This window comes from Mytilus californianus, unplaced genomic scaffold (assembly GCF_021869535.1).
Source record: "Mytilus californianus isolate M0D057914Y unplaced genomic scaffold, xbMytCali1.0.p SCAF_13, whole genome shotgun sequence".
In the NCBI taxonomy this organism is placed as follows: Eukaryota; Metazoa; Mollusca; class Bivalvia; order Mytilida; family Mytilidae; genus Mytilus; species Mytilus californianus.
This window is the reverse complement of record NW_026262615.1, coordinates 38,409,735-38,436,844: the sequence shown is the minus strand read 5'-3', so window position 1 is coordinate 38,436,844 and position 27,110 is coordinate 38,409,735. Positions and strand designations below refer to the sequence as shown.

Below are 27,110 nucleotides of genomic sequence, written 5' to 3'. Positions count from 1 at the left end.
TTATTATTTCACATTTATTAATGATTGAAACAAACAAAATTATATTCTATTTTTTTTCATATCTCGTAGATAATACCCCTTTAAGTATAAAACATCTATGTCTTCTAACCTGAAGAAATATACAGAAGCCAATAATTTAAATATTAACACATGATATTAATGACAACAAGTGTTTTTACAGATTTAGATTTTCTCCATTTAACACAGATCTTAAAAGTACTACTTTTCTTTAATCAATTTACTGACCTTTTTGTATTTGTTATTTCAAGTATTAAACAAAGAACTTTTTACATTAAAATAAAAGGTGTGATAAAGCCAGGCTTAGCCCGTAAAATTAAAAAAACAAAAAGTCTTGAAGATACAGTGAAACCTACCTTAACTGAATCTTGCATTAACAAAAAAACCTGTCTAAACCGAATCTTGAAGTAACCAAAAACCTGTCTAAACCAAACCAAACGTGTTCAATCATATTAAATTTTATGTATTGTGAACCTGATCAAACCAAACATCTGCCAAAACAGAACACATTCTGAATTTCTCAAGAAGTTTAATATAGACAGGTTTCACTGTATATCAAAAAACATTCTTCAGATGTTAACAAGACTTAATTAACAGCCCTTTCCATACATCCTCCTTTGTTTAAAAATGCACGTAAAAGTACTGTAAACTCAAATATGTTTACAATGTTTTTCATTATTGTGAAAATGGTGACAGAAAAGATGCCTCAAAAGTAAAAAAACTTAAATTTGATGGCATTATTTTTTGTATACAGTATTTCCTGCATTCACAATAAAGCATCTAGCATTTTTGTACATTGTTCCAAAATTGCAAACATAAATACATGCACAAATTTTCCTAAATTTACAGTATGCAAAAAATATATATACTGATATATAAACGAGGACTATGCTTTAGAAAATGTTTATGACTTTGTCAACTTTACAGCATCTGCACAGCAGCTCAGCCTTAATAAAGCAGTAACCAGTTCTTTTCTATCTTCTGCTTTAAGAATGTCATACATCTTAGTACAATATATGGTACCACTGTCTGTTTCATTCAATACTTTCTCCATGTGAAGGAGGTAATTACGGCTGAGTTTCAGACAGGTCATCATCACCTAATAAAAATAAAACACTAATATATATATAACATACAATACTGGTCAAGGATCTGTTACCATCAGTTACTAGTTGCTCTCACCTGTAATTTTATTCAATACCAGAAGTGTTGTAAAGAAACAACAGACTGCTGATATCTTCAGACAAATATGTTTACTTCATTTGTAAATACTCAGTTTTCTTTATTCCTATTAAGATAGGGAAAGGCGAATTTTTCGGTAAATTGAACGTGCCACGAGAAAACAATTGTGTGGGGACATGAGGTCATTGCATTATGACGTCCTCAATTTAAGAAAACTTACCATTTCTACCATTATCTAACCTCCCTTTAGCATATTTAATTTCTTACAAAAGAAATTAAAAGCTTTGTAATTTCAAAATAAAAGTCTATACATCTTATGTACAATGTAAGAGGTTAATTTCAAATACATAGACCCAGAAGGAGACCTTCAAAATAAATGGTCAGAACAGCTATGTGTTTGGTTCAATTGACATACTTTCTTGTATTCCTTCTTTTCAAAAAGAATCACATTAGTGTCCAGATTAAATGTTAATTATATCACAGTATGGCAAGATTTAAAATTGACTGTAACTGGTCATAGTACCTATAAAATTTCCCTCAAAAAATGCAAAATTGGCTTACTAGTAACCCCTTTTTTCATTGCTCATAAGAGAAAGTCAAGGTCTTTGTTGCTTAAAGTAACTTTTGGTAACCCTTTTTATGTTTAAAAAATATTTCCCCAAAGTGTTCAGGATGAAATTTATTTCAGAAAAACTGTGAATTTCTGATGGTAACTGGTCCTCCACCAGTATAATATTGCATGTTGTTATAATAAAAAATCTATCGATACTTAAAGTTTTTGATTATTTAATTATAATATTCATTGATTGGTAATAAATTAACATGTGATTTAAGTAAAACTATAAAAAAAAGTATCAAAAAACTTTTTGACATTTCTTGTGGAGGATGTAAGAATCCTTTAAGCCAGGGTAACACATTCACGATTTTTACAGACGTCATTGACAGGACGATTCCCGATAAAAACTTGTCAAAAGTCTGATAAAGATCCTGTGAATCATGGCTGGAAATTCAAACTTAAATTAAAATTTGTAAAAACAATAATTTAATCACGAAAACAATCAGATATTGTACAGGAAGTGTCCTAATTCAGCCGTTTCAAGCCGAATTTGTTCCAATTATCCTATTTTCAATCCGATTCAAATCCGATTTGTATCTTTCGCATAGTTGAAAACAACCGAATCTGTCCCAACAGCGTCCCGATTCTACTAAATGTGATCCAACAGAGCGCATAATAAACAAAGGACACAGATGGATTCATGACAAAATTGTGTTTTAGTGATGGTGATGTGTTTGTAGATCTTACTTTACTGAACATTCTTGCTGCTAACAATTATCTCTATATATAATGAACTTGGCTCAGTAGTTACAATGGAAATTATTTTGTAAAAATTTACAAAAATTTACAAAATTTATGAAAATTGTAAAAAATTGACTATAAAGGGCAATAAATTAAATCCTTAAGAGGTCAATTGACAATTTTGGTCATGTTTGACTTATTTGTAGATCTTAATTTGCTGTACATTATTGCTGTTTACAGGTTATCTCTATCTATAATAATATTCAAGATAATAACCAAAAACTGCAAAATTTTCTTAAAATTACCAATTCAGGGGCATTTACTCAACAAGGTGTTGCCTGATTGGTCTGAAAATTTCAGGGCAGATAGATCTTGACCTAATGAACAATTTTACTTTTGTCAATTATGCTCTAAGGGAGCTACCATTTAATTTTTTATGGGGGGCTAGGATGAAAAATTTTGTCCTGCTTTTTTTTTTAGTTGTAATCTCTGTCCTGCCTATTTATTTTTCACTCTATTCGGTCCTGCTTTTTTTTTTTATTAGTTTATCCTGACTTTTTTTACATAAATTGTCATCCTGCCTTTTTTTTTTGCAAAGTTGCTCATCCTGCCTTTTTTTTTTACTCAAAACTCATGTCCTATCTTTTTTTTTTAATTCCCCCCCCCCCCCCCCCATAAAAATCAAATGGTAGCTCCCTAAATGCTTTGGTTTCAGAGATATGAGCCAAAAACTGCATTTTACCCTATGTACTATTTTTTAGCCATGTCGGCCATCTTGGTTCGCGGGCGGGGTCATCGGACACATTTTTTAAACAAGATACCCTAATGATGATTGTGGACAAGTTTGGTTAAAATTGTCTTAGTATTTTCAGAGGAGAAGATTTTTGTAAAAGATAACAAAAATTTACGAAAAATGGTTAAAAATTGACTATAAAGGGCAATAACTCCTTTAGAGGTCTACTGACCATTTTGGTCATGTTGACTTATTTGTAGATCTTACTTTGCTGAACATTATTGCTGTTTACAGTTTATCTTTATCTATAATAATATTCAAGATAATAACCGAAAACGGCAAAATTTCCTTAAAATTACCAATTCAGGGGCAGCAACTCAACAACGGGTTGTCCGATTCATCTGAAAATTTCAGGGAGGATAGATCTTGACCTTTTGAACAATTTTACCCCTGTCAGATTTGCTCTAAATGCTTTGGTTTCAAAGATATAAGCCAAAATCTACATTTTACCCCTATATTCTGTTTTTAGCCATGGCGGCCATCTTGGTGGTTGGCCGGGTTACCGGACACATTTTTAAAACTATATACCCCAATAATGATTGTGGCCAAGTTTGGTTAAATTTGGCCAAGTAGGAGAAGATTTTTGTAAAAGTTAACGGACGACGGACGACGGACGCCAAGTGATGAGAAAAGCTCACTTGGCCCTTTGGGTATTGCATTTACCATGTTTACATAATTATGTAGCTCCATAACAAGTAGGGGTGGGCTGGACATGTAAAATGATTATAATTATGATTGGACCTTAACAAATAGAAACAGAGAAGAAAGTTTTGATTAATCCAGGTTCTACTGTATGTAATAAGCGAGTGCATGTAAATGGTACCTTTGTTTCTGTAAACATTACTCCAATGCTGGCCTTTGAAAAAAGAAACAATGAATGTTTAGTTTCTAGTAACAGCTGTCCTGCATGTTTAGCTGAACCATTGATTTCATATGGCAGTAATGGTTCTTTAGTTATTGCATATGTTTCCCGTAAGTCTTTATCAACATATGAATTGTCACTTGTTGTTTCTGAAGATCTGGTTTCTTGCCTTTTTTTATGAATTTTGGAATGATTGTGTTTTTTAACCTGCAAAACATAAAATTATACAATACATGTTTTTAAATCAAACATATGTACTACAATTTCTCCTACCGATATTTGACAAACATTTGACTGTGAGTGAGGTATGCTTTTCAATTTTATTATTTTAAAATATATGTTAGACTTATTACTGGGATTTTACTAACATGAGCAACACAATGGGTGCCACACAAGGACATGAGATCTCTTCAGTTTTTGGTGGGGTTCATGTTGCTCAGTCTTTAGTTTTCTATGTTGTGTTTTGTGTACTAATGTTTGTCTGTTGGTCTTTTTCTTTTTTAGCCATGGCGTTGTCAGCTTATTTTTGACTAACTGATGAGTTTGAATGTCTCTCTGGTATCTTTCTCCCTCTTTTACATGAAAAACAAACTTTTATGTGGAGGATTGAGCGTTCACAAATATGTCTAACCCAGACACATTTTTTATGTGTCTGTCCAAAGTCAGGAGCCTGTAGTTCAGTGGTTGTTGTTCGTTCATATCTGTCATATTTTTTTCTTGAATTCTTTTGTTATAAATTAGGCTGTTAGTTTTCTCAATTGAATTGTTTCATATTTTTCATATCATGTGATAATCATGTCAAATTCTTTATATTTTATCATTTTCATCTGATCGAATTGCTATCCTAGGGATGATAATTTCATATCAAGTAGAGTGTGCAATCTAATTCTCATACAGCCTCCTTGGCTATACTTGCCTACTCCTTACCCTTATCCTAACCCTACCATTTTCAACTACCCTCAAACCTAAACCTAACATGTATCTAAATCAAAGGGACCCGTAACATTTAAAAAGCCAATTATAAACCATATCTTAAATAAATTACCTCCGCCACACATAATGTAGATGCCCCACTAAAATTCTCTAATTTGTGTGCCGTCTCAAATGGTGAATTGTCAATCTCAAAGACGAGGTCAGGTTTTGAATTCACTTCCTGGCCTTGAATCTTACTTCTTCTTTTCATATAAACATTACTGAAATAAAATAAAATTTGATGATTGGATTCTAAACAAAGAGTTCATACTGCAGGAGGGAAGGAATTTTATTATACATATACATTTATTTTTAATCACAAAATTTGAGCTTTTTACAAAGTTTTAATAACCCATCAAAAATTTTCACGGAAATCAATTTTTGACACCAAAAATAAATTTGGAGTAAAATGTTACATGTGCCTGTCAGGGATGGGGTAATCGTAATCTGTAAACGTAATCGATTATAATTGATTATATTTTTTTCAAGTAATCGACATTAATCTGTAATCGACAACATTTTCGATTACAGCAAAAATTATGATATAATCATCGATTACTTTTCGATTACATTTCGATTACTTTAGTCAAATATAAAATAGACAACTGCATGTATTCATCAGTTTATAGCACTGATAAAATAGAATGTATTAATATTATTTGAAAGTTTATCAAATACCTTATTTAGAACTGTTGTCTAAAGCTGCATAATGATTGACCAGATCTCCTAACAAATTTTACTATTTCCAGCTTTTGAAAAAAATTACTTTCAATACTTGTCAATAATTTAAGACCTTTTATATTAAACACAAAAATGTTGAAAATAAGAAAATAGATTCAAAATAGGAAAATACATGAAGTCCAAAGTTAAGTTCTGTACTACATTGAAGTAGTAAGCTTATTTGTAATACAATTCCTGAAAACATAATTTTCAATAAGAGCTAGAATTTAGCTTAGAAAAGATAAACTGTTGATTTGTCATAGTGTTATGATATCAAAATGAGGAAAGAATACAAAATCCTTTTGACAATGAACCAACGCATTGAAATTTTTGTTTGGTAATAGATACATGTATCCCATTTTGACCCTAAAATTTATATTGTTTATGATTTGAATAGAGAGCAAAGAATTCTCAACAACCTTCTTGTTTTTACTAATCAGATGATCACATACTTCTAATCAATGAGATACAGACTTTGTTTTTATTTCAATTATGTCTAATCAAGTGAGAGATTTAATACATTAAATTGGTTTATTTCCAATTGTCCCTTTTTTTTAAACTTTAGAGTTCTGATTGTCCCACATGAAAAGTTCTGATTGTCCCACATTATTTTATGAAGTAAAATGTTCTTAAATAAACAATGTATCTGTTGTTTGTTTTACTAAATAAACATAATTAATTATTGCACATTTAATATTAATTTTATAAAAATATAAAAACAAACAGTTTTTTAAATCATTAGATTAATGCACTTTTGATTAAAATATTATAAATCTTATTTATGAAATATAACTACAATGTTACGTTATCTATAAAACAAATGTCAATACCCTAATTTTAAAAACATTTTCTCTATAAAGATTTTAAACAAATGTAGAAATAATGCATGCAATTTAAAAAAAAGTTATAAACTCATTTACATTCTACAGTCTACACGAACTTGTTGATGGGGAGATGTTTCCACTAGTCTTTGCAATTTTACTAGGGAAGTCAGAGGACATTAATACAACATTCTCTGCACTATTGAAGACTGCTACAACCCAAAGTCAGATTCACCTGAACCTAACATATTTCTTTTTTGATAACGATTCTGCTGTCTAGAATTCTGGCAGATCAGCCTTTCGAATAATCACTATTAAAGGTTGTTTTTTTCCAATATTCCCAGTGTCTTTGCCATAAAGTGCAGACAACAGTACTCGTCACCAACTATACACTAAAGAAACCAGACTTCCATAAAAAATAAGAAGATGTGGTATTATTGCCAATGAGACAACTCTCTACAAGAGACAAATTGATACATAAATTAACAAGTATAGGTCACCATACTATCTTCAACTATGAGTAAAGCCCATACCACATAGTCAGCTTTAAAATGTCCCAAACAGAAATACATCTAACACAAGAGGCTCTCAAGAGCCTGAATCGCTCACCTGTATTTCAGAGGAGAAGATTTTTAAATGTTAGCAAACTTGATGAACAAATTGTGTAAAATTGTCTTTAAAGGGCAATAACTCCTTAAGTGGTCAATTGACAATTTTGATCATATTAACTTTTTTGTAGATCTTACTTTGCTGAACATTATTGCTGCTTACAGTTTATATATACAGACCTTCTAAAATTCAAACTGACCATTATTCCGTGCGTTCATCGTGTATCGTGCGTGTTGCGTGCGTGTATCGTGCGTGTATCGTGCGTGTACCAATCGTGCGCTCATCATTCATCGTTCCGTGTATTTTCCGTGTAACGTGCGTGCATCGTGTATTCTTAATCGTGTATGGTGCGTGTATCGTGCGTGTATCGTGCGTTCATCAATCATTCATTCTTAACCGTGTATCGTGCGTTCGTCAATCGTGTATGTAACTGTGTACCTCAGATAACGTGCATTTGTCAAACGTTCATCTCTAATCGGGTAACGTTCATTCATTGCGGTTTTTATATGATAGTCGGTTATAGAGCTCATCAAAGCTTATATTTTATCTCACGGTTAAAGTTTATATATATGTTCCGACTTTAAATAAAATTTACATTCATACTTACTTTCTTGTGAACACTTAATTAACTTCATCGTACATAACGTTCATACAGATTCATGAATTTTTGTGTAAAATTTATTTATCATCTGTAAACATTTCGTGGTTATTCAGTGAATCTTGGCTGGGACTGACACATTTTAATATAAGGATACATGTTCTACGTACAAACAATAACATGATGACATTTCTACGACAGAACAGTTAAAATTGGAATTTCTATTCAACTGAGCGAAATGGGCTTAAAAATATACTGTTGGCCAACTGTTATTTGTTAAAAAATATTCCGCCAATTAAAAACAACAGTGCTTTTGCAAAATTTAGATGTGGGGTAGCTCCACTAAAAATAGAAACTGGAAAGTATGAAAGAAAAGAAGTCCACGAGATGACATGTGTTGTAGCTCTACTATTGAAGATGAACTTCATGTCATTTTAAAATGCCCATTATATGTAGATTTAAGACAAATTATGATACATTAAGCTAAACATTTTAATGAACATTTTAACCTTTAATTATCAGATAGCGAAAAATTTATATTTTTATTTAATAACGGCAATGTTGCTGCTATAGTTGCCAAAAACATCAACAATATTTCATTGAAAAGAAACGGCATTTTATTTCCTAGTTCTCAAAGAAAAAATGTTTTATTTTCATATAGTACAGGTGGACACTGTCAATTTTAAATGTAAATGAGTAAATATATTGTGTCTTAAAAGTCTCTCATTATTCTTTTTAAGATTGGTACATACAATGCAAATGTTTTAATGTTTTATGTTTATTTCTGTGATTCTCATTTTATGTTTGTATGTGGTGAGACTATAATAAAATATTGAATCAGTATTAACATGATTAATGTTCAACTTGAGTCATTTCTCCAATGTTGTACAATGCAAGATTATAATTCTTCGCTTATTTGGCAAATTCATATTCTACTAAATATTCAAACATTTAAGTTTTGATAAATACCATTACAAATATAATTTTTGTCTTCGTTTCTGATGATCACGTGCAGGTAAGGTTATTCCATTGAGAAAATACAATATACAAGATTGTCGGGTAAATGTGGATTGCGGATTAAGATTTTAGATGTCAAACTTGAATTAACAAATTAAACTGAGGCGAATTTAACACGAATATGTATTTTCTCTTCAACAGTGTTTTTATTCTCTGTTCTTTATTTTCATTTAAAATAAGCTAAATATGTTTTGTGGAAAATTGAATACAAATAAACATATGTATTTGAAGGCATTTCTTTTTAATTAAACAAGTATAAGATCACGCAAATATATCCCGTATTCCTTAAGAAGGATTTTAAATTGAGGAACTTTTTAAACTCGAAATTGTGTTTACGAGTTTAAGATATTCTTTTATATTTAAATTTTTTGATAAAATAGTTAAATATATTGTATTATCATAACAAGTCTTTATTTAAATGGAATAAACATGGAACACTTTCACAGATTCACTTTTCATTGTGTTCATGGTTGCATATCAAGGACACCGTTTTTAATGTTTGTCTAATAGATTAATATCCGAAAAAATAATTCACAATAGTACTTTGTATTAAAGAATGACAGATTATTTTACCATGGGGGTATTTTTTGTTCCGTTACTGAGGACATTTTTTTGTCCTTTATGAATCCATATGACAAATTTGACTCCAATAAGGATAAATTTTATCTTATAGAAAAATCGGTAGTTTTTATCCGATAGATTTTGTGTTCATCTTTATCGGATATAAAAGATTGAAAAATACAAACAATTAATTGAAGTTTCGTATGCATCTATCACGATCCAGCAACTTTTGACTAGTATAAAGGGTTGCCTTGGTTTTATAGCTCAAAACGGTATTATTTGTTTTGCTTTACATTGGGTTAAATAATGAAATGTATGTTTCAGAAATTTACACAAGTTTGATTTCGGCTTTGACTCCCGGGGACACTGTCGTTTACAGTAAAAGACGAAAATCTACACATGTACGTTCTTATAAAAAAGAAGTTGTGGTATGATTGCCAATGTTCATCATTATATCATAATTATTGTACTCCCCCTAATAATGAATCTATAATATATGCCACTGGACGTTAAACGATCAACTATTAATTCATCCATCTTATCCTTTTAGTTTTGTGATAATTTGCATATCAAATACATGAAACAACAGGGGCGGATCCAGCCATTTTAAAAAGGGGGGTTCCCAACCCAGGGCAAAGGGGGGGGTTCCAACTATATGTCCCCATTCAAATGCATTGATCGTCCAAAAAAAGGGGGATTCCAACCCCCTGAACCCTCCCAAAACAACACTTTATAAATTTCATGCATCTATAACGCTTTTCTGGATTTACTTTCACTAGGAACGCTCAATGCTAAATATTTGAAAGCCATAGAATGTATAAAATAAATAGGATTGTAAATATGTATGACCAATAAAGGGCCTATACACATTCACAACATTCTGTGTATTTATGTGTCTGTCCAAAGTCAAAAGCATGTAGTTCAGTGGTTTTCGTAACATCAATTCTGTTATATACATGTATTTGGGCTTTTTTTTTTGGCAAGATACATGTAGCTTTGAAATAAAGAAGGCCGTTAGTTTGCTCAATTGAATTGTTTCATATTTTTTTCATGTCGGGGCGGGGCCATTAATAACCGACTTTACAGTTCCCGTATTTTTTCATTATTGAAGGTCGTATAGATATAACTGCTAGCATTCCTCTTGATTTGAACTTTCTTTGATTAGTTGACTCACTAGCAATTATACCACATTTTCTTATTTTTACATAAGCCTTCAATCCATCAAAAGCCAATTTAGTCTGCTGTAGCTGAAATCTACGTTTCTTAAAAAAAAATCTAAATGTATATACTGACAATTTAAGAAATGTTTGTCATAGATATCTGTTCGTGATATAAGTATCAAAATATTTTAGCTATGAAGATGTGTAAACCCTTAAATAAACCCTTTTTCTTTGGGCAATACCTACGGGAATTAAAATAATAAAAACCATTATTAGAAAATCGGAATATATATGTGTGTATGACTCGGAGGTGCAATGGAGATCATAAAGTTTGATGGCCACGCGTGAAGTGCGATGAGCTGTTCGATGGTTTGCGATGGTTTATATAACGCGGGATATCTAGATTAAAGTCTACAGATGTTAAATTATTATGAGAAGTATATTTGTTTCAATGTCAGTATATAAAGCATTTACTAGTGTTATTGTCTATGAATGTAATAGTTAAAGTTGCCGCGTACTAATTTAGAGATCGTCCTATTTGATTTTTTGCATGTGGAAATTATTCTTGCTTCAACATGTATCTTTACTTAATTTGTTCCTCTAATGAGATCATCATTTACCGTTATATAATCATAAGAATAGTTTCACGGTGGACCCGTATGTATAGAGGGAATGACACTTCATCGTACGTAAAAACAAATCTTTCGTATATTTCCAGTTTCACAGTCCTACATGTATATTGAATTTTACCCACAACTCAGAAAGTTGACCAGCGCGGGGTATGCTTAAACCTCTTATTCTAGATGTCAGGTAACTTACTCGTGTTTATGTTGGATTGCTGTCTGATTGACGAATATCCGTCATTTTATATATTTATATAACAAACAAATTTAAATTATATATATATATATATATATATATATATATATATAAAGAAAAGTTAAGTAGAATCCGTATGCTGGTAACATATGAGAAAATTAATAAAAGATAATAACGGTTTCAATTCATCACTTTTACTAGCGCTTTCACTGCTTTTACAGATCTTCAGGTAATATATATATATTTAAATTTGTTTTTTAGGGATGCATCCAGTTGCACCTTTTCATTTAAAATATATTTCCGTGAAGTAATCTCAAAAGATTACTCACTTCAATAAAAAATAAATAAGGGAAATGAAACCTCTTCTCGCATGTTGCACTTTGTGTAATTGTTCTCTTCGACAAAATGCTGCCTTGAACTCAATTGGTATAAATATAAAGAAGCCACATTTGGTTCTTAAATGGATATTTTTTAAACACCTAAAGCTAGGTAAAGCCTATCTCTTGATATAGGCTCTTAAATTCGGCAACATTTAGAGAACGACCGTGCTTGGGCTGTATAGCCAGTCAAGGTCGCTAAACTCTCATTATCCGTTTAGAGATTTTCTGAAAATACGATGGTTACTGTCTCATTAGAAACTAAAACCTTATCAAATATGGTGGCCTTCGGCTGTCATCTGCTCTTTTCGGGTTGTTGTCTCTTTGACATATTCATTATTTCCATTCTCAATTTTAAAATAACTAAAAATATGATAAACAGTTGTCAGATCAATATTCATTTAACAAGCCAGTGCGTTGATACAGGTTATATTCTACTGAATTTACTATATCCGTTATTATTACGTAATTATATAAGTCCCGTGTCCAGGTAAAAATAACAATTTGTGGTTTGTATGTCAGGTGAAAGTGACAACGGGTGGTATGTATACTAAAATGTTTATCGTCTTCCATTATACATGAGGGTGTGGATGGGGGTTTATAGAATAGAAAATTATTGACCAAAAAATAAAGAATACAAAAAATAACCAGACAAATATATAGAAAAGAAAATGATAAGGTACTAGAATATATGGAATAAAGAATGATCGACAAAAGGTATAACGATTAGAAAAAAATGCCTAAAATGATAGAATACAGAAATAATGAATCCCTATTCAGACCCTCATAATCTGACGATGACATTTAGCTTTAGGACAATTATGGGCATGTGATACAGTTTTAGAACCACAGTGATTTTTTTTACAAAAGTTCACATATATACAAGCTAATTTTTACAAATTCAATTTGTATATGTAATAAAAATTATATCTTCATGTGCTAAATTTAAAAGACAAATGGGTTTGAATTATTCGACATTAAAAAAATTTACTTATAACATTTCGGTTTCTTGGACATTTTTGTCCTTTGAACAGACATCCTTAACTTTTTTGTTTCAAAAGATAAAGATATGCGGATTTCGGTAAAGAGATTAGGAATATCTTCGTTATAAAATTTGGCTCTACATTTGTGTAACAATTCTTTGTTAATATTTAATTTTGAGAAAAGAAATTGATACAAGAAGAAAAAACGGTATTTTTGTTGTATATTTATCTAGTTAAAAAAAAGTCGGTGATTTCTTCATAAAAGTTGCAACGAATAATCTTCATACAGTATCAAGCAAAATGTCATGTCTAAAATGAGGGGGCCATAACTGATAACACTTTTTCCTTAAAAAAATGAAAAAATTTATTTGGATAAGAAAATAACCCAGATATTTAGATATATTAGAATAAAAATATTTTTTTAATTTTTAAAATCATTTAATATTCATCGGTTTATGATTAAATGAAAAATATAGAAAATTGTTAAGTTGTTTTTAAGGAAGGAAAATAATGCCCCCCTCCCTATAAATGATCATTAATTTACCTAAGTAGGGGCTTAAATTTGGAGACCGATCGCGAGGCCTGACTGCCATAAACAACAGATAACGAACAGCAAACAGTGGATACACCAATTGATATGTATGAAAGACAACGGCGGACACAAAATGATTGCACTGAATAATTTCAACTACCATTGAGATCGTTTTTTTTTCAAATCTCCTTATCAAATTAGAAATGCATTTTAAAAAACCTTGGGATATCTTTTACAGTTTGGAATTGGAATTGGAATTAAAAATTGCATTTCCCAAAGAGTTTCAGGTAAAACCCCGAGAATCTCACCTCCTAGAAATTTGAAGTGCCAGGATGTTTGAAAATATGTATGAATTTTATTACATACTTGAAATTGTATAAGGAATATAAAAAGATTCAGTATGTTTACTGTACAAACAAACAACAGACACCAAGTGATGGATACAATTGTGGCTTATATTGTTTAATTCATTTTTACTGAGAGCAAAATTTGATTGATTGATTATTCAGTGGTTGTTTAAACGTCCAGTGGCAAAAATTTCATGCATATTCAGGACGAAAAGTCGTTTCAGAAGAATATTATGAAGTATTTGGTATTACAAATGTTTAAATTTTCTCATTATTTGGTAAATTTCATTTTCTTAGCTATTTCTAATTAATTACGAATCAGATTTTTCTGACAAATTATACATTTTGCTCTAAATTAACTCATACGATTCTGATAATATAAGGAACATTGTAACTTAAGTAAAAAAAAAAAAGAGATTATGATTGTTTAATCAGTTGTTATGTAAGTTCGCTCGTGTCAGTCGGATCACTGATTTTCGGCAATATCAAGGAAAAACCGGCACGTTCCAAATATTGTTCAACTACTCATTTAATGGTGATTCTTTTTCTTTAAAAATTGGAATTTATGTAATAAAAATCTATCTATCTCTACCATAGTATAAAAACAGAGTACAAGTAACACGTCCTTTCTAGTCCTTAGTGGAATATTATAAGTCCTTAGCAGTGTTTAGACGTACAGGCAGAAAACAGTCGAAGCCGCCACCAATGGGTAGAAAATCCCGCACCGAAGGCGTTTTTCAGCTGGTCCCTAAACAAAAATGAATTTTAGTTCAGTGATAATGGACATCATACTAAACTTCGAAACATACAAATATTTTCCTAAATTTCGGAACGTAAACATATGATAATTAATTAGTTAAGGTTACAAATTTAGGCAGATAAAAAGAAGGGGGGGGGTGTCAATGCATTTGAATGGGGACATATGGTTAAAACCACCCCTTTATCCTGGGTTGAGAACCCTCTTTTTAAAAATGGCTGGAATCGCCACTCTTTAAAACGTAGCAATTAAATAATTTATATTAAGTAGAATTATAAAATCGATGAGTTTTATAATTTGACAACACTCATTGATATTGGAAATACTATACTACAATTTATTTATTTAATACATGGAGTGTTTAGTAAAACTGTCGACCAATCAACACAGAAAGCGAGATATCTAAAATTTGTATACCCTTATAGATTTTCATTATCATACATCAATTTTAAATGCAATTCCAAATAAAATGGCTTTGAGAACCGTGCATTAAGCGCTTATCGTTCATTCGTCAATGAATCATTCACCGTGCGTGTATCGTGCGTGTATCGTGTGTTCATCATTCATCGTGCATCGTGCGTGTATCGTGCGTTCATCATTCATCATTCATTTTTCGTTAATCCTTCGTGTAACGCTCATCGCTCATCGTGCGTGTATCGTGTATCGTGCATTCACCGTGCGTGTATCGTGCATTCACCGTGCGTGTATCGTGCGTGCGTGTATCGTGCGTGTGGTCAGTTTGAATTTTAGAAGGTCTGTATCTATAATAATATTCATTATAATAACAAAAAACTGCAAAATTTTGTTAAAACAACCAATTCGGTGGCAGCAACCCAACAATGGGTTGTTCAATTCGTCTGATAATTTCAGGGCTGATAGATATTGACCAATTGAATAATTTTACCCCCATGTCACATTTGCTCTAAAAAATTTAGTTTTTGAGATATAAGCCAAAAACTGCATTTGACCCTTATGTTCTATTTTTAGCCATGGCGGCCATGTTTGTCAATGGATACAAACTTCGGATACAATCTATAAACAAGATACCCTAAGGAAATTTAGGTAAAGTTTGAAGGTAATTGGCCCAGTAGTTTCAGAGGAGAAGATTTTTAAATGTTAGCAAACTTGATGAACAAATTGTGTAAAATTGTCTGTAAAGGGCAATAACTCCTTAAGAGGTCAATTGACAATTATGGTCATATTAACTTTTTTGTAGATCTTACTTTACTGAACATTATTGCTGCTTACAGTTTATATATATCTATATTAATATTCAAAATATTAACAAAAAACTGCAAAATTTTGTTAAAACTACCAATTAGGTGGCAGCAACCCAATAATGGGTTGTTTGATTCGTCTGAAAATTTCAGAGCTGATAGATCTTGACCAATTGAACAATTTTACCCAGTCAGATTTGCTCTAAAAGCTTATGTATTTGAGATAAAGGCCAAAAACTGCATTTGACCCCTATGTTCTAATTTTAGCCATGGCGGCCATGTTTGTCTATGGATCAAAACTTCGGATACAATTTATAAACTAGATACCCTAAGGAACATTTAGTTAAAGTTTGAAGGTATTTGGCCCAGTAGTTTCAGATGAGAAGATTTTTGAAACAGTTTACGATGACAGACGACGACAGCCTACGACGACAGCCAGAGACGACTGACGACGGACGACCAGTGATGGCATAAGCTCACATGGGGCCCTTTGCGCCCCGGTGAGCTAAAAAACACAGAGTGGACGTGGACGGCTACTTATGCATCCCCACAGCAAAGACATTAAGTACAGATCTGAGAGTACTCACAGTTACTGACAGCTAGTTCAAAGCCAAAAAAAACTATTAAAATCAAAGCACTGTAAGCGCTGCAGGCAGTTAACCAAAAACCAAGGCAAACGTAATTATGAAAACTGTGGCAGTGTTGCTTCAAAAAATTTTTTCAGATTTGAAAGAACAAACATTAAACATTCGTATATTGTACATTTATGTTTATTTAATGAATTGATTATTAAGGCAAATTAATTAATATTTTATCAAGGTTTTCTAAAGCAACGCATATATCAATGTATATTTTTAATAGTGAGTCTGCAGTGGTACAAGTTCGCAATGATTGCAGGTGTTCTAGTTGGTAGTTAACGTTGGTAACAGTTGACTTTTAGTGGTACAAGTTGACGTAATTGTATGAATGGACTTGCTTCCCTGGAAGGAACACTGAGTTTGGGTTCTACAGTACAAAAGTTATGAGACACAAATCAGACAAATGTTTACTACTACAGGGATCAAAGGTGAGGTCTGACTGCCCTGACCATAGTAAATGTAAATGACCCCCACCTTCACCCCAAGTCCGTGATATCACTCCATACCAAGTTTGGAATAAAATGACAGGTGATTATAAAAGAGGGACGAAAGATACCAGAGGGACAGTCAAACTCATAGATCGAAAACAAACTGACAACGCCATGGCCAAAAATAAAAAGACAAACAGACAAATAATAGTACAGATGACACAACATAGAAAACTGAAGACTAAGCAACACGAACCCCACCAAAAACTGGGGGTGATCTCAGGTTCTCCGGTCAAATAAAACAATTGGTCAAACATTCTTGGGCTTTACACTGCTTGAAAGATTTATATGTTTTCTTTAAAATGAGCCATTAATGAAAATTTTTATAGGCCCAGAAATAATTCAAAAAATAATTAAAGTAAATTCAATTTACCTAGACTCATTTTTGCATCAATAAAATTTTATAATAAACAAGAAATAATTGTAACAGGATGCTGTTACGAAGTCTCCCAAACAAAGCTCCCATAATTCGTCATTCCCATGGTTGCCTGACATTGGGCAAAGTCCAGTACACATTGGTTTGGTCTAGTAAAGTGATATGCATATGTCACATAATGTGACGCCTAGGAGATTGACCCTGTATATCATTCAAATTATTTTGAAATGACAAACAGGAATAAATATGGTTTAGGAGTGGGGACCGTTTACAAGTTCTCAAACAGGAGGGGGTGGGTTGACCCCAGGGACTCCCCCTATATTTCATTTGATTTGTTATATTGTCCCATACATGAATATATATGGTTTAGGAGTGGGGATTTCAACCGTTTACAAGTTCTCAAACAATAGGGGGTGGGGTGACCCCAGGGACTCCCCCTATATTTCATTTGATTTGTTATATTGTCCCATACATTAATATATATGGTTTAGGGGTGGGGATCTCGACCGTTTCCAAGTTCTCAAACAGGAGGGGCTGGGGTGACCCCAGGGACTCCCCTATATTTCATTTGATTTGTTATATTGTCCCATATATTAATATATATGGTTTAGGGGTGGGGATCTCGACCGTTTCCAAGTTCTCAAACAGGAGGGGGTGGGGTGACCCCAGGGACTCCCCTATATTTCATTTAATTTGTTATATTGTCCCATACATGAATATATATGGTTTAGGGGTGGGGATATCGACCGTTTACAAGTTCTGAAACAGAAGGGGGTGGGGTGACGCCAGGGATTCCCCCAAATTTTCATTTGATTTGTTTTATTGTCCCATACAAGTATATATGGTTTAGGGGTGGGGATCGCGACCGTTTACAAGATAAAAGAACATTTTCAAATTGAAGGGGGGTGGGATGACCCCCAGGGACTCACCCTATATTTTATTTGATTTGTTTCATTGTCCTGTTCTCATTACTGAAGACCACGCGTGTCTATCACTTACTGTTTTCGAGTATAAATAGTCATTTGAAAATAAAACCCCATAGGGTTCTACAGTAAACCCCTCCCTTCTTTAGGCCCCTCAAAATACCCCTAAATAGTTCCCAATGCACAAACGAAAGATTGATGGCTCCGCTAGACATGTTAGTCTTACATTTTATGAAACCCTAAGTTAATCTGACAAGGGGTCCGAGTTGTTTTCTTAGACGGTCCGAGTGGACTCGGTCCGACTTGTCTCTGGGACGAGTTATTCCGCGTTTCTTAAAACATCGACCTGATTGGTCGACATTGATTACGTCGATTTCCGGTTTTTCATTCATAAAAACAACAAGTTCAGTGATAAACGGGAATAATTTAATAAAAGAAAGGAATTTAAATGTGCATACATTTAATTGAAATCAATTAAATAATCACAATCTTCTTAAACTAAAAGAATATCATGATTAAGAGTACTTTCGCTTAATCGGACTTTATATCATCAGAATCAAACGAACTTACGTTTCGTGTAAGTTAAAATTACCGCCAACTTAGACTACATGTGTACTATATATAACTTTATTCCCTCTATCATAGAGATTTGGTGTACATGAACAATATTCCTGCGCATTTTGCCATTTGGGAAATATAAACGACTTGTAATTACAGATTTTCGGCGATGAAATATTTCATACAATTGTTCTTTGCCATCTTAGCCAAAAGCACAGGGGGTAATAAACTACGTACGGATTTCTATTGAGCACTATTTCCTATGTGCAACTTCAAATATTATGCGTCGTTCGACGATCATTTAAGGTTATTCTGGTCATATTTTTTGTATTCCAGAATTAAAAGAATGAAAAAAATGTCCAATTAGTTATAAATAACATATTAGCCTGCTAGATTACAACAATGGCACTTTTTTCAGCATTCGTTAGGAAGAACACAAATCTAGGGTGCTAGCATAAGGCAGCTTAACTGCCTAAAAATCATGCATCTAAGACTTAAATTTTATGACTTCATATTATATTCCATGTTTGATAATATAATATGTAAATATTATCATTTGCTCATGTTTTTTTTCATATTTTATATGTTACATTGAGGAGTAATCTGCAATTCATTGCTACACACTAAAAAAAACAAATTAATCACTATCAAAACAATTCCCAATTGTCCCACATTTAAACAAGTTTCCTAATTGTCCCACAAACATGTTTCCGATTGTCCCACAAAACTTCATTACTTTACCTGTAATTTCAAAAAGTGGGACAAAAGGGAAGACACCATTAAAATGCCCTTAATAGAGATTAATTGTTCTCCATTGGCAGTTTTATAACCTGTAATTAGGGGGATTATCCAAACAAAAGGATAAAATCCTTAATGTAATTATAAATTATAAATTTCCATCTTTTAAAATTAGCTGATCTCATTCTTCTTTTTTATATAATTTTTTCAGAGGAAACCTCTCTCATTGTAATAAATTATATTCAAATATACCTGTTATTAATGAATAAATATCAAACTTAAGTCAGTGATGACAGCAAAAATTTGCAAACTATGGAGAAAATGAAGTACAATATAAAGAAGCAATTGATGCAATGGTCGATGTCATTTCAAGAATGTTCTCATGTTTATCACACTCACTTAAGAATTTTTAAAAAGTTTAAATCCTCTGTAAGTGCTTCCATCTAGAAGACAACTGTCAACATAACATTTCGAAACAATGCTTTAAAAGCTGTTTTTGTAAAGTTCTAAATTTCCACTATAAATTGAGCAACATAATTGTGTTTCAACTTTCTTCATTATTTTATAGCTTGTAATTGACAGTAATCGAAAAGTAATGTAATTACTTTAGATAAAGTAATCAATCGATTACATACAAAAATCAGAGTAATTGACAATTAATTGATTGCACAAAAATCCTTCATGTAATTGATTATTTTAAATCGATTACATTTGTCAGTAATTGTGCTCATCCCTGGTGCTTGTAATACTTTTCATTCTAACCACAAAAAGATTTTTTCTCCAAATTTGTGCTTTTCTTTTTACAAAACGTGCAAAAGTTTGCTCATATTAATTGACCAATTTTCATCAAATTATTAAACTTCATATAGTTTTATGCACAACAATTGTGCAAAAGTTCTTTGGCCTCCTATCATGCCCTATACCCATATTCTTTAGTTTTTGCATTTTGCCAAAAACTACTCCTCATAATTGGTAATTTTTTTTACAAAAAAGTCAGTTTTAACATAAATAAATGAGCCCATCTTACGGTGTTTATATTTCACAACTCATTCGCTATGCCAGTGTCTGTTGTGACGTTTCAGATTTTAACAAACATAATGTATGTATTACTGGTAAATTATTACGTCAGGGATTTTGTTACCACAAATTATTTAAAACTTTTACTAATTTCTACCATAGATATAAAGATTTGGTTTTAAAGTTTGGTTGTACCTGTAGAAAACTTATTTCAAACAGGAAAGCACATCCTCATTTTTATGAAGATGATGTTTACCGTGCCCAGAAATTTAGAAAAAATCCTGGTAAACTTAATGACCCTTTAATCAAACTTATTCTAAAAGGTTACCAATTCAACACTGTAATTAGATCTTTTAATATTGTATTTATTGGTATAAGTATTGATTTTGTTATCAGTAAATTAAAAACAAACTAAATATTATTGTTATATACATATGCACTTTCATGGATCTACAATCTGTAGATTCCTATATCTTGGCATGTTTTTCTCTGACTGTTTATGACGTCTTTAAACTAAATCCATTGGATGTGTACTGATTGATAATTTAGTCTTAGATGCATGATTTTTTTTATTAGTTGTTATTGGCTTAGAACTAGCTGTCAGTAACTGGGAGTACTCTCAGATCTGTATTTAGTGTCTTTTTGTTGTTGGGATATACAAGTACCCGGCCACGGCCACTCTGTGTTTTTGTTAGATGTATTTCTATTTGTATCCATCTGCTGAGTTAAGCCTTTTTAAACTGATTTTTATAGTTCATTCTTATGTTGTATTGTTACACCACTGTCCCAGGTTAGGGGAGGGTTGGGATCCATCTAACATGTTTAACCCCGCCACATTCTGTATGTATGTGCCTATCCCAAATCAGGAGCCTGTAATTCAGTGGTTGTCATTTGTTGCTGTGTTACATATTTGTTTTTCATTAATTTTTTTGTACATCAATTAGGCCGTTAGTTTTCTCGTTTGAACTGTTTTACATTTGTGATTTCAGGGCCTTTTATAGCTGACTATGCGGTATGCACTTTGCTCATTGTTGAAGGCCGTACAGTGACCTATAGCTGCTAATTTCTGTGTCATTTGGTCTCTTGTGAAAAGTTGTCTCCTTGGCAATCATACCACAGATCTTCTTTTTAATATTCATCCAAAAATAATATGCACATCTGCATATCATGCAACATGTGCAAAAGCCATATATATGTAACACTCAGAAACGTGTCCTTCACCCCAAACGTGTCCGATTCTCCCAAATGTGTCCACATGACGTCACTGAACTGCAAGACAAGTCTTAATGTAAAAGGTGCCAAAGCGTGTCATTTGTAGAAATGATTAAAATCCCAACTAGTGTTAATCCCAAATAACCGTAACAATTTAAGCCTAATCCTAAATTCCCGGTATGATGATAAAACCTATCTTCAGTATTTTTTGTTAACATGATGTCGTTCAAATAATGCATGAAATATTTGGCACTGGACATTATGTCTCTTGTTCATGTGTCTTTAGCGATGCTCGAAACCTAAAATTTATTAAATAAAATGCTCCGCTGGGGCGCAGCTTGATACGACCGCAGAGGTCGAACCCTGAACAGTTGGGGCAAGTATGGACACAACATTCAAGCTTGATACAGCACTGAATTTGGATTGTAATTAAATATTTGACACAGCATAGGTTTCTGACACAGAATGAAAGTGGTCTAAGAACTTAAAAATTTTCAATTTACCTATTCATACATGTGATGGACTGTGAAACTCAGATCAGGAGATTGGGAAATTTTGGTCAGGAGATTAGGACTCAGATCAGGAGGTTTTTAATCGACATTAATTTTGTTGTAAATGTAACCGTGTGCTGTAAAAATGGTCTTTTAAAGTGTGTTTTCTTCAACTTTCCAACCAATTTATTATGTTTATAGTACCCTTGTACTTATAAAGTTTCTCCATCTTTATATTCTACATGTTCAATCTAACATTGTTTTTTTCCAGTACGTTCTTTAAATTTTTTACTTCATATTCTATAAAACAATCATTGCAACCAGAACATTTGTTTAGCTGTCTGCAAATAGTTTTTATTTTTTTTTTTTCTCTTGCAAATAGTTTTTATTTGCAAACTCAGAAATTCATTCTATCTGTAAAGTTAGGGTCATAGTTATTATATAAATTTCAATTTAAGCTTTAAAAGGAAGTATAGAATCCTCAAATAATTTTCAAATTATTATTTTTTTATTTGTCCTAAGACATTTAAAATCATTTAATAACCATCCTTTTATGATTATTTGTTCAATTTATATTTTATTTATATTCTTTTAAAAATTTTCATTATTAAAAGGAAAGTAACTTAAAACAGGATAAATCAAGGGAAGTAACCCAATAAATACACAGTTTTTGTTACACAACGGCAGTTAGCCTGAGGTAAAAATCGTTGCTTACCAGTATGTTTGACACCCAAGCTGACAAGTGAAGCCATATAATTATGCATGTTAATTGATTTACAGGTAAAATATAACTTCAGGTAATGTCAGTTACACCAGATGCCTGAGATGTTATGTTGGGCAGAAATTTTTCATTCATGAAAAATTTCATACACGGGATTTTTTCAACGGGAGGTCGGGAGGAGACCCCTGAAAACGGGATTATTGTACTCCCGTCGGGAGGTTCACATGTATGCCTATTCAAACCATATCATTATTATTTGCTTTTATATATAAATCAGAAATAACCAATTTAAAATGGAAAATGTTAAAGAAAAAAAAGGAAAAAAAAAATCCCCCCCCCAATTTTTTGAACCCCCTTATGATTCATCGCCCCCAAACTCAATCCCAGCTTTCCCTTTGTGGTATGGTACCTTGCAGTACAATTTCAGAGAGATTCATACACTTGAACACAAGTTATTGTCTGGAAACTAGAAAAATGCATGTTTTTTGGCCCCTTTTTGGCCCCAAATTCCTAAACGTTTAGGGCAATTACCCCCAAACTCAATTCCAGCTTTCCCTTTGTGATATGGAACCTTGCAGTACAATTTCATAAAGATCCATACACTTACACACAAGTTATTGTCCTGAAACTAGAAAAATGCATGTTTTTTTTGCCCTTTTATGGCCCCTAATTACTAAAATTTTGAGGGAAAACCCCCAAAATCAATCCCAGCCTTCCCTTTGTGATATGGAACCTTGTAGTACAATTTCATAAAGATCCATACACTTACAAACAAGTTATTGTCATGAAACTAGAAAAATGCTTGTTTTTTGCCCCTTTTTGGCCCCTAATTCCTAATATTTGGAGGAAATTACCCCAAAAATCAATCCCAGTATTTCCTTTGTGATATGGAACCTTGTAGTACAATTTCATAAAGATCCATACACTTACAAACAAGTTATTGTCATGAAACTAGAAAAATGCTTGTTTTTTGCCCCTTTTTGGCCCCTAATTCCTAAAATTTGGAGACAATTACCCCCAAAATCAATCCCAGCATTCCCTTTGTGATATGGAACCTTGTGGTACAATGTCAGAGAGATCCATACACTTACACACAAGTTATGTCTGGAAGTTACAAAAATGCTTATTTTTGGCCCCTTTTGGCCCCTAATTCCTTAACTGTTAGTACCATAACCCCCAAAATCAATCCCCACCTTCCTTTTGTGGTATTGAACCTTATGGTAAAATTTCAATGAGATCCATTCACTCAAACTAAAGTTAGAGTGCGAAAACTAATGTGTATTCGGACGACGACGCCGGACGACGACGACGACGACGACGACGACGACGACGACGACGACGCCAACGTCATACCAATATACGACCACAAAAATTTTTTTGCGGTCGTATAAAAATCTGATAACCCGTGTATGATCTATGAAGAGCTTTTAAAATAGAAGAACTGTTGAAAAAAAGGGAAGTCAATTCTGCTGAAAGCCCACCATGCAATATTCGGATTAATATAAAAGACATCATTGGAGTTTATTAGTACAAAATAAATCACTTAGTAAACGATTAATTGAACTGTACTAAAATTATATGTATGTTTGCTCTAAATGAGCATGAAACACTTGCAACTGAACAATAAACAATTTCAGTCAACAGTTAATTCATATGTTACAGATTAGATTTGAAATTATGTGTCCCCCATCATAGAATTGCCGTACACGTTATTGATGTCATTTAGGACATACATTTATTTGCGCTAAAAGATGTGAGACGTTCTGGCATTTAACAATAGACATATTTTGGCGAATAACAATTGTCGGACACGTTAGGGGGTTATGAAATTGGACATGTTTGGGCAACATTGAATATTACCAGTCAGGGGACTTACTTAAATGAGTGGTTTTCTAAATCACTGATTCAAGTAACATGATGTCCATCAAGGTTGGAAGTAAGAGTTGTCTTTCTTTAATAATCACCTATTTAAGTAGTACAAATTAATCACTAGACTAAGTGATATAATTTTATTGTAGCTTTAAATATAGAATACTAATGATCCAGGGACTAATTATGCTGCTAAAATTATCAGAACCAACATCTGTGTTGATAGGATGACTGGGTCATGTCAGGTGATGACCTTGTACTAAATTTAGGATAATGACATAAAAATCACTTGTTTAAGTATCATACATTTTGTACCTCTATTTCCTTCCAAAAAATCACTTCTTTAAGTCATGTAAGTATCATTATTTTAATAACCTCCACTAATTTCAACACCCCCGAACAGTGAAATTTTGATCGCGAAAAGTAGAATTTTATTACATCATCTATAAGACGAAACCTTGAACTTTACAGGAAAAATACTCCCACTGCTGGGAAAAATCTGTTAAGAAAATATCAGTTCATTATGTAAAGCCATTTTTATAGCATTTTTTCAACTAAAATAGAATTTGCAGCTAAATGATTGCATCAAAGGCATTAAACCTTGCTGCTTAAAAGAAGCAAAAAGTTCATTTTTTTCAATTTTACTAATGAAAAGATATTATCTAAACCTACATTGTATGTGTTTAAAATTTTGGTAAAACTACAAAATCACAATTTGTGACAAAACTTCGAATTTGCTACTTAAACATGTTAAGTAAGTGATTTAAAAATCTCTTATTTCAATAAGTCCCCTGACTGATTACGGACACGTTTGGGGGGAATAGACACGTTTGGGGGAATTTCATATATATCTTTTCCATACCTTCCAAATAACTGACACATCTTGCAGAAGGACTCCAAAATGGTCAGAAACGATGCTTTATAACTATTCAGTGCATAGGCCCTGCTGACAACAAGTTTTTTTAAAGCTGCTAGAAATTCAATTCCATATGTTCGAACCTGTTCAAATGAACTGAAAAATAAATACATGTACAAATTGTTTATCTTTTGACATTAGAAAAATAAATAGATGAGCTCAATATCAATGATTAAACCTTTCATTTCATTTGTAATTTTACGGCTAAAATGAAATTAACAACATTACTGATAGCCTTTATTAAATCTATTCATACATTTTACTGTTTAACATACATGTATGAGCTGCGTTGGATAGGAATCGACTTTAAATGGAAGTGCATGCATGACATGTACAAAAAAAAAAATGATGTACATGTATGTACAATGGTATATTAAAAACTTTGATTGGTTTTGGAACATTTAAATACGAAATAAAAGATAAATTTTGGTCTGTGTTGAAGAGTTCTGATTTGGACTACATGTATGTTGGATACATTTTTTGTAGTTGCCTCATTTGCCACTGTTACCACATCTCCTTATTTTTATATTTACAGTGTAAATATTCCTATTACAATCCCCTTTCATTACATGTATGTGTCAAACATTTCTCTTGTGACCTCAAAATTTTACGAGAAAAGGTGTGATGCCAAGTAATACCAGACGAATAACGATAAGCCTTAAGGTATACATAATAAAAGACTTGTGCAATAGACGTATTTACAAATTTGTTCGGCATTCCTTAAAGTTGAACAAGTTCGCGTAAAACTTTGCAACACAATTTAGAACATTTGACGTCATCATTAAAATGTTATTGTTGCATGATGACAGAAGGTTATTCAAAAGCAGATCTAGAGCCTAACAAATTCAGCTAATTACCCAAAAGTGTAAATATGTTTACTTGATATAAACCTTGGGAGTTTCTCCAGCAGAATTTCGCAGAAGTTGTTGCAAGTCTGAGAATTTATCATAAGTAGCTTTGAAGTCAAGATCAATATCATCAAATGTCATGTCGAAATCGAGTTTTTTCTCAATATACGTAGAAGTATTTTCCATTTCCTCCGACAAGGGAGGGACATTAACTAAATCTAGTAACTCATGAGGACTGTTTATTATGGTTCGATCCCAACTAAGGTTAAGTTTACGAAGGGTATTATCAGTCCATTCACTTGTATCGTGAGGTATAAATGTTTGGCTTGAACCAGAAGATTCGCCCGTCCATTCATCTTCTGAATTTTCTCTTCGTTGTCTTTTACGTATGGAGCCTGACATTTTGTTTCTGTGACGACTTAGTAACTTTCGTACCCACAACAATCTCGTCCTTTCGGTATTCTGTTATTTTATTTTCACTTGTTCCACTCCTGCGTTTGTGCACATGTGAAGTGTCATTTTAACGCTTCTATTAAAAAGCTTATAAAGGGAATTTCAGCGTTAGTATTTTGAAAATGTCTTAATGTGTTTCTCGTCCTGAAAACACGTGAAGTATTTGCCACTGGATGTTAAATACACACCGGCTATACATTTTTGGATTGGGTTGGGTTGA

The 27,110-nt window shown here is 32.4% G+C and overlaps 1 protein-coding gene and 1 long non-coding RNA gene across 3 annotated transcripts; both read right to left on the bottom strand.

Moving 5' to 3' along the window:
• LOC127723614 (uncharacterized) lies at positions 1–26,845 on the bottom strand. Of its 2 annotated transcripts, none has more exons than XM_052230314.1 (5): positions 26,469–26,845; positions 25,536–25,685; positions 5,198–5,345; positions 4,114–4,359; positions 1–1,117 (listed from the first exon to the last, which is right to left on the bottom strand). In XM_052230314.1, the coding sequence occupies exons 1-5, from the start codon at positions 26,837–26,839 to the stop codon at positions 923–925; spliced, it is 1,110 nt and encodes a 369-aa protein (XP_052086274.1). In that variant the 5' UTR covers positions 26,840–26,845; the 3' UTR covers positions 1–922. The 2 variants fall into 2 exon arrangements, with proteins under 2 accessions (XP_052086274.1, XP_052086275.1); XM_052230315.1 differs by having other exon boundaries at positions 26,480–26,845.
• LOC127723628 (uncharacterized) lies at positions 22,435–24,200 on the bottom strand. Its single transcript, XR_007992152.1, has 2 exons — positions 23,699–24,200; positions 22,435–23,537 (listed from the first exon to the last, which is right to left on the bottom strand). It is a non-coding gene; the product is annotated as an uncharacterized LOC127723628 (long non-coding RNA).
• Positions 26,846–27,110: the final 265 nt, after the last annotated feature.

Bases quoted from the DNA above. Each gene is read 5' to 3' on its own strand.
- LOC127723614 (XM_052230314.1), bottom strand. From the start codon at position 26,839: ATGTCAGGCTCCATACGTAAAAGACAACGAAGAGAAAATTCAGAAGAT. The intron at 5,346-25,535 runs GTATGGAAAAGA...ATTTTATTTCAG, and splicing joins ATGTGTCAGTTATTTGGAAG to TAATGTTTATATGAAAAGAA. The intron at 4,360-5,197 runs GTAATTTATTTA...TATGTTTTGCAG, and splicing joins CTACATTATGTGTGGCGGAG to GTTAAAAAACACAATCATTC.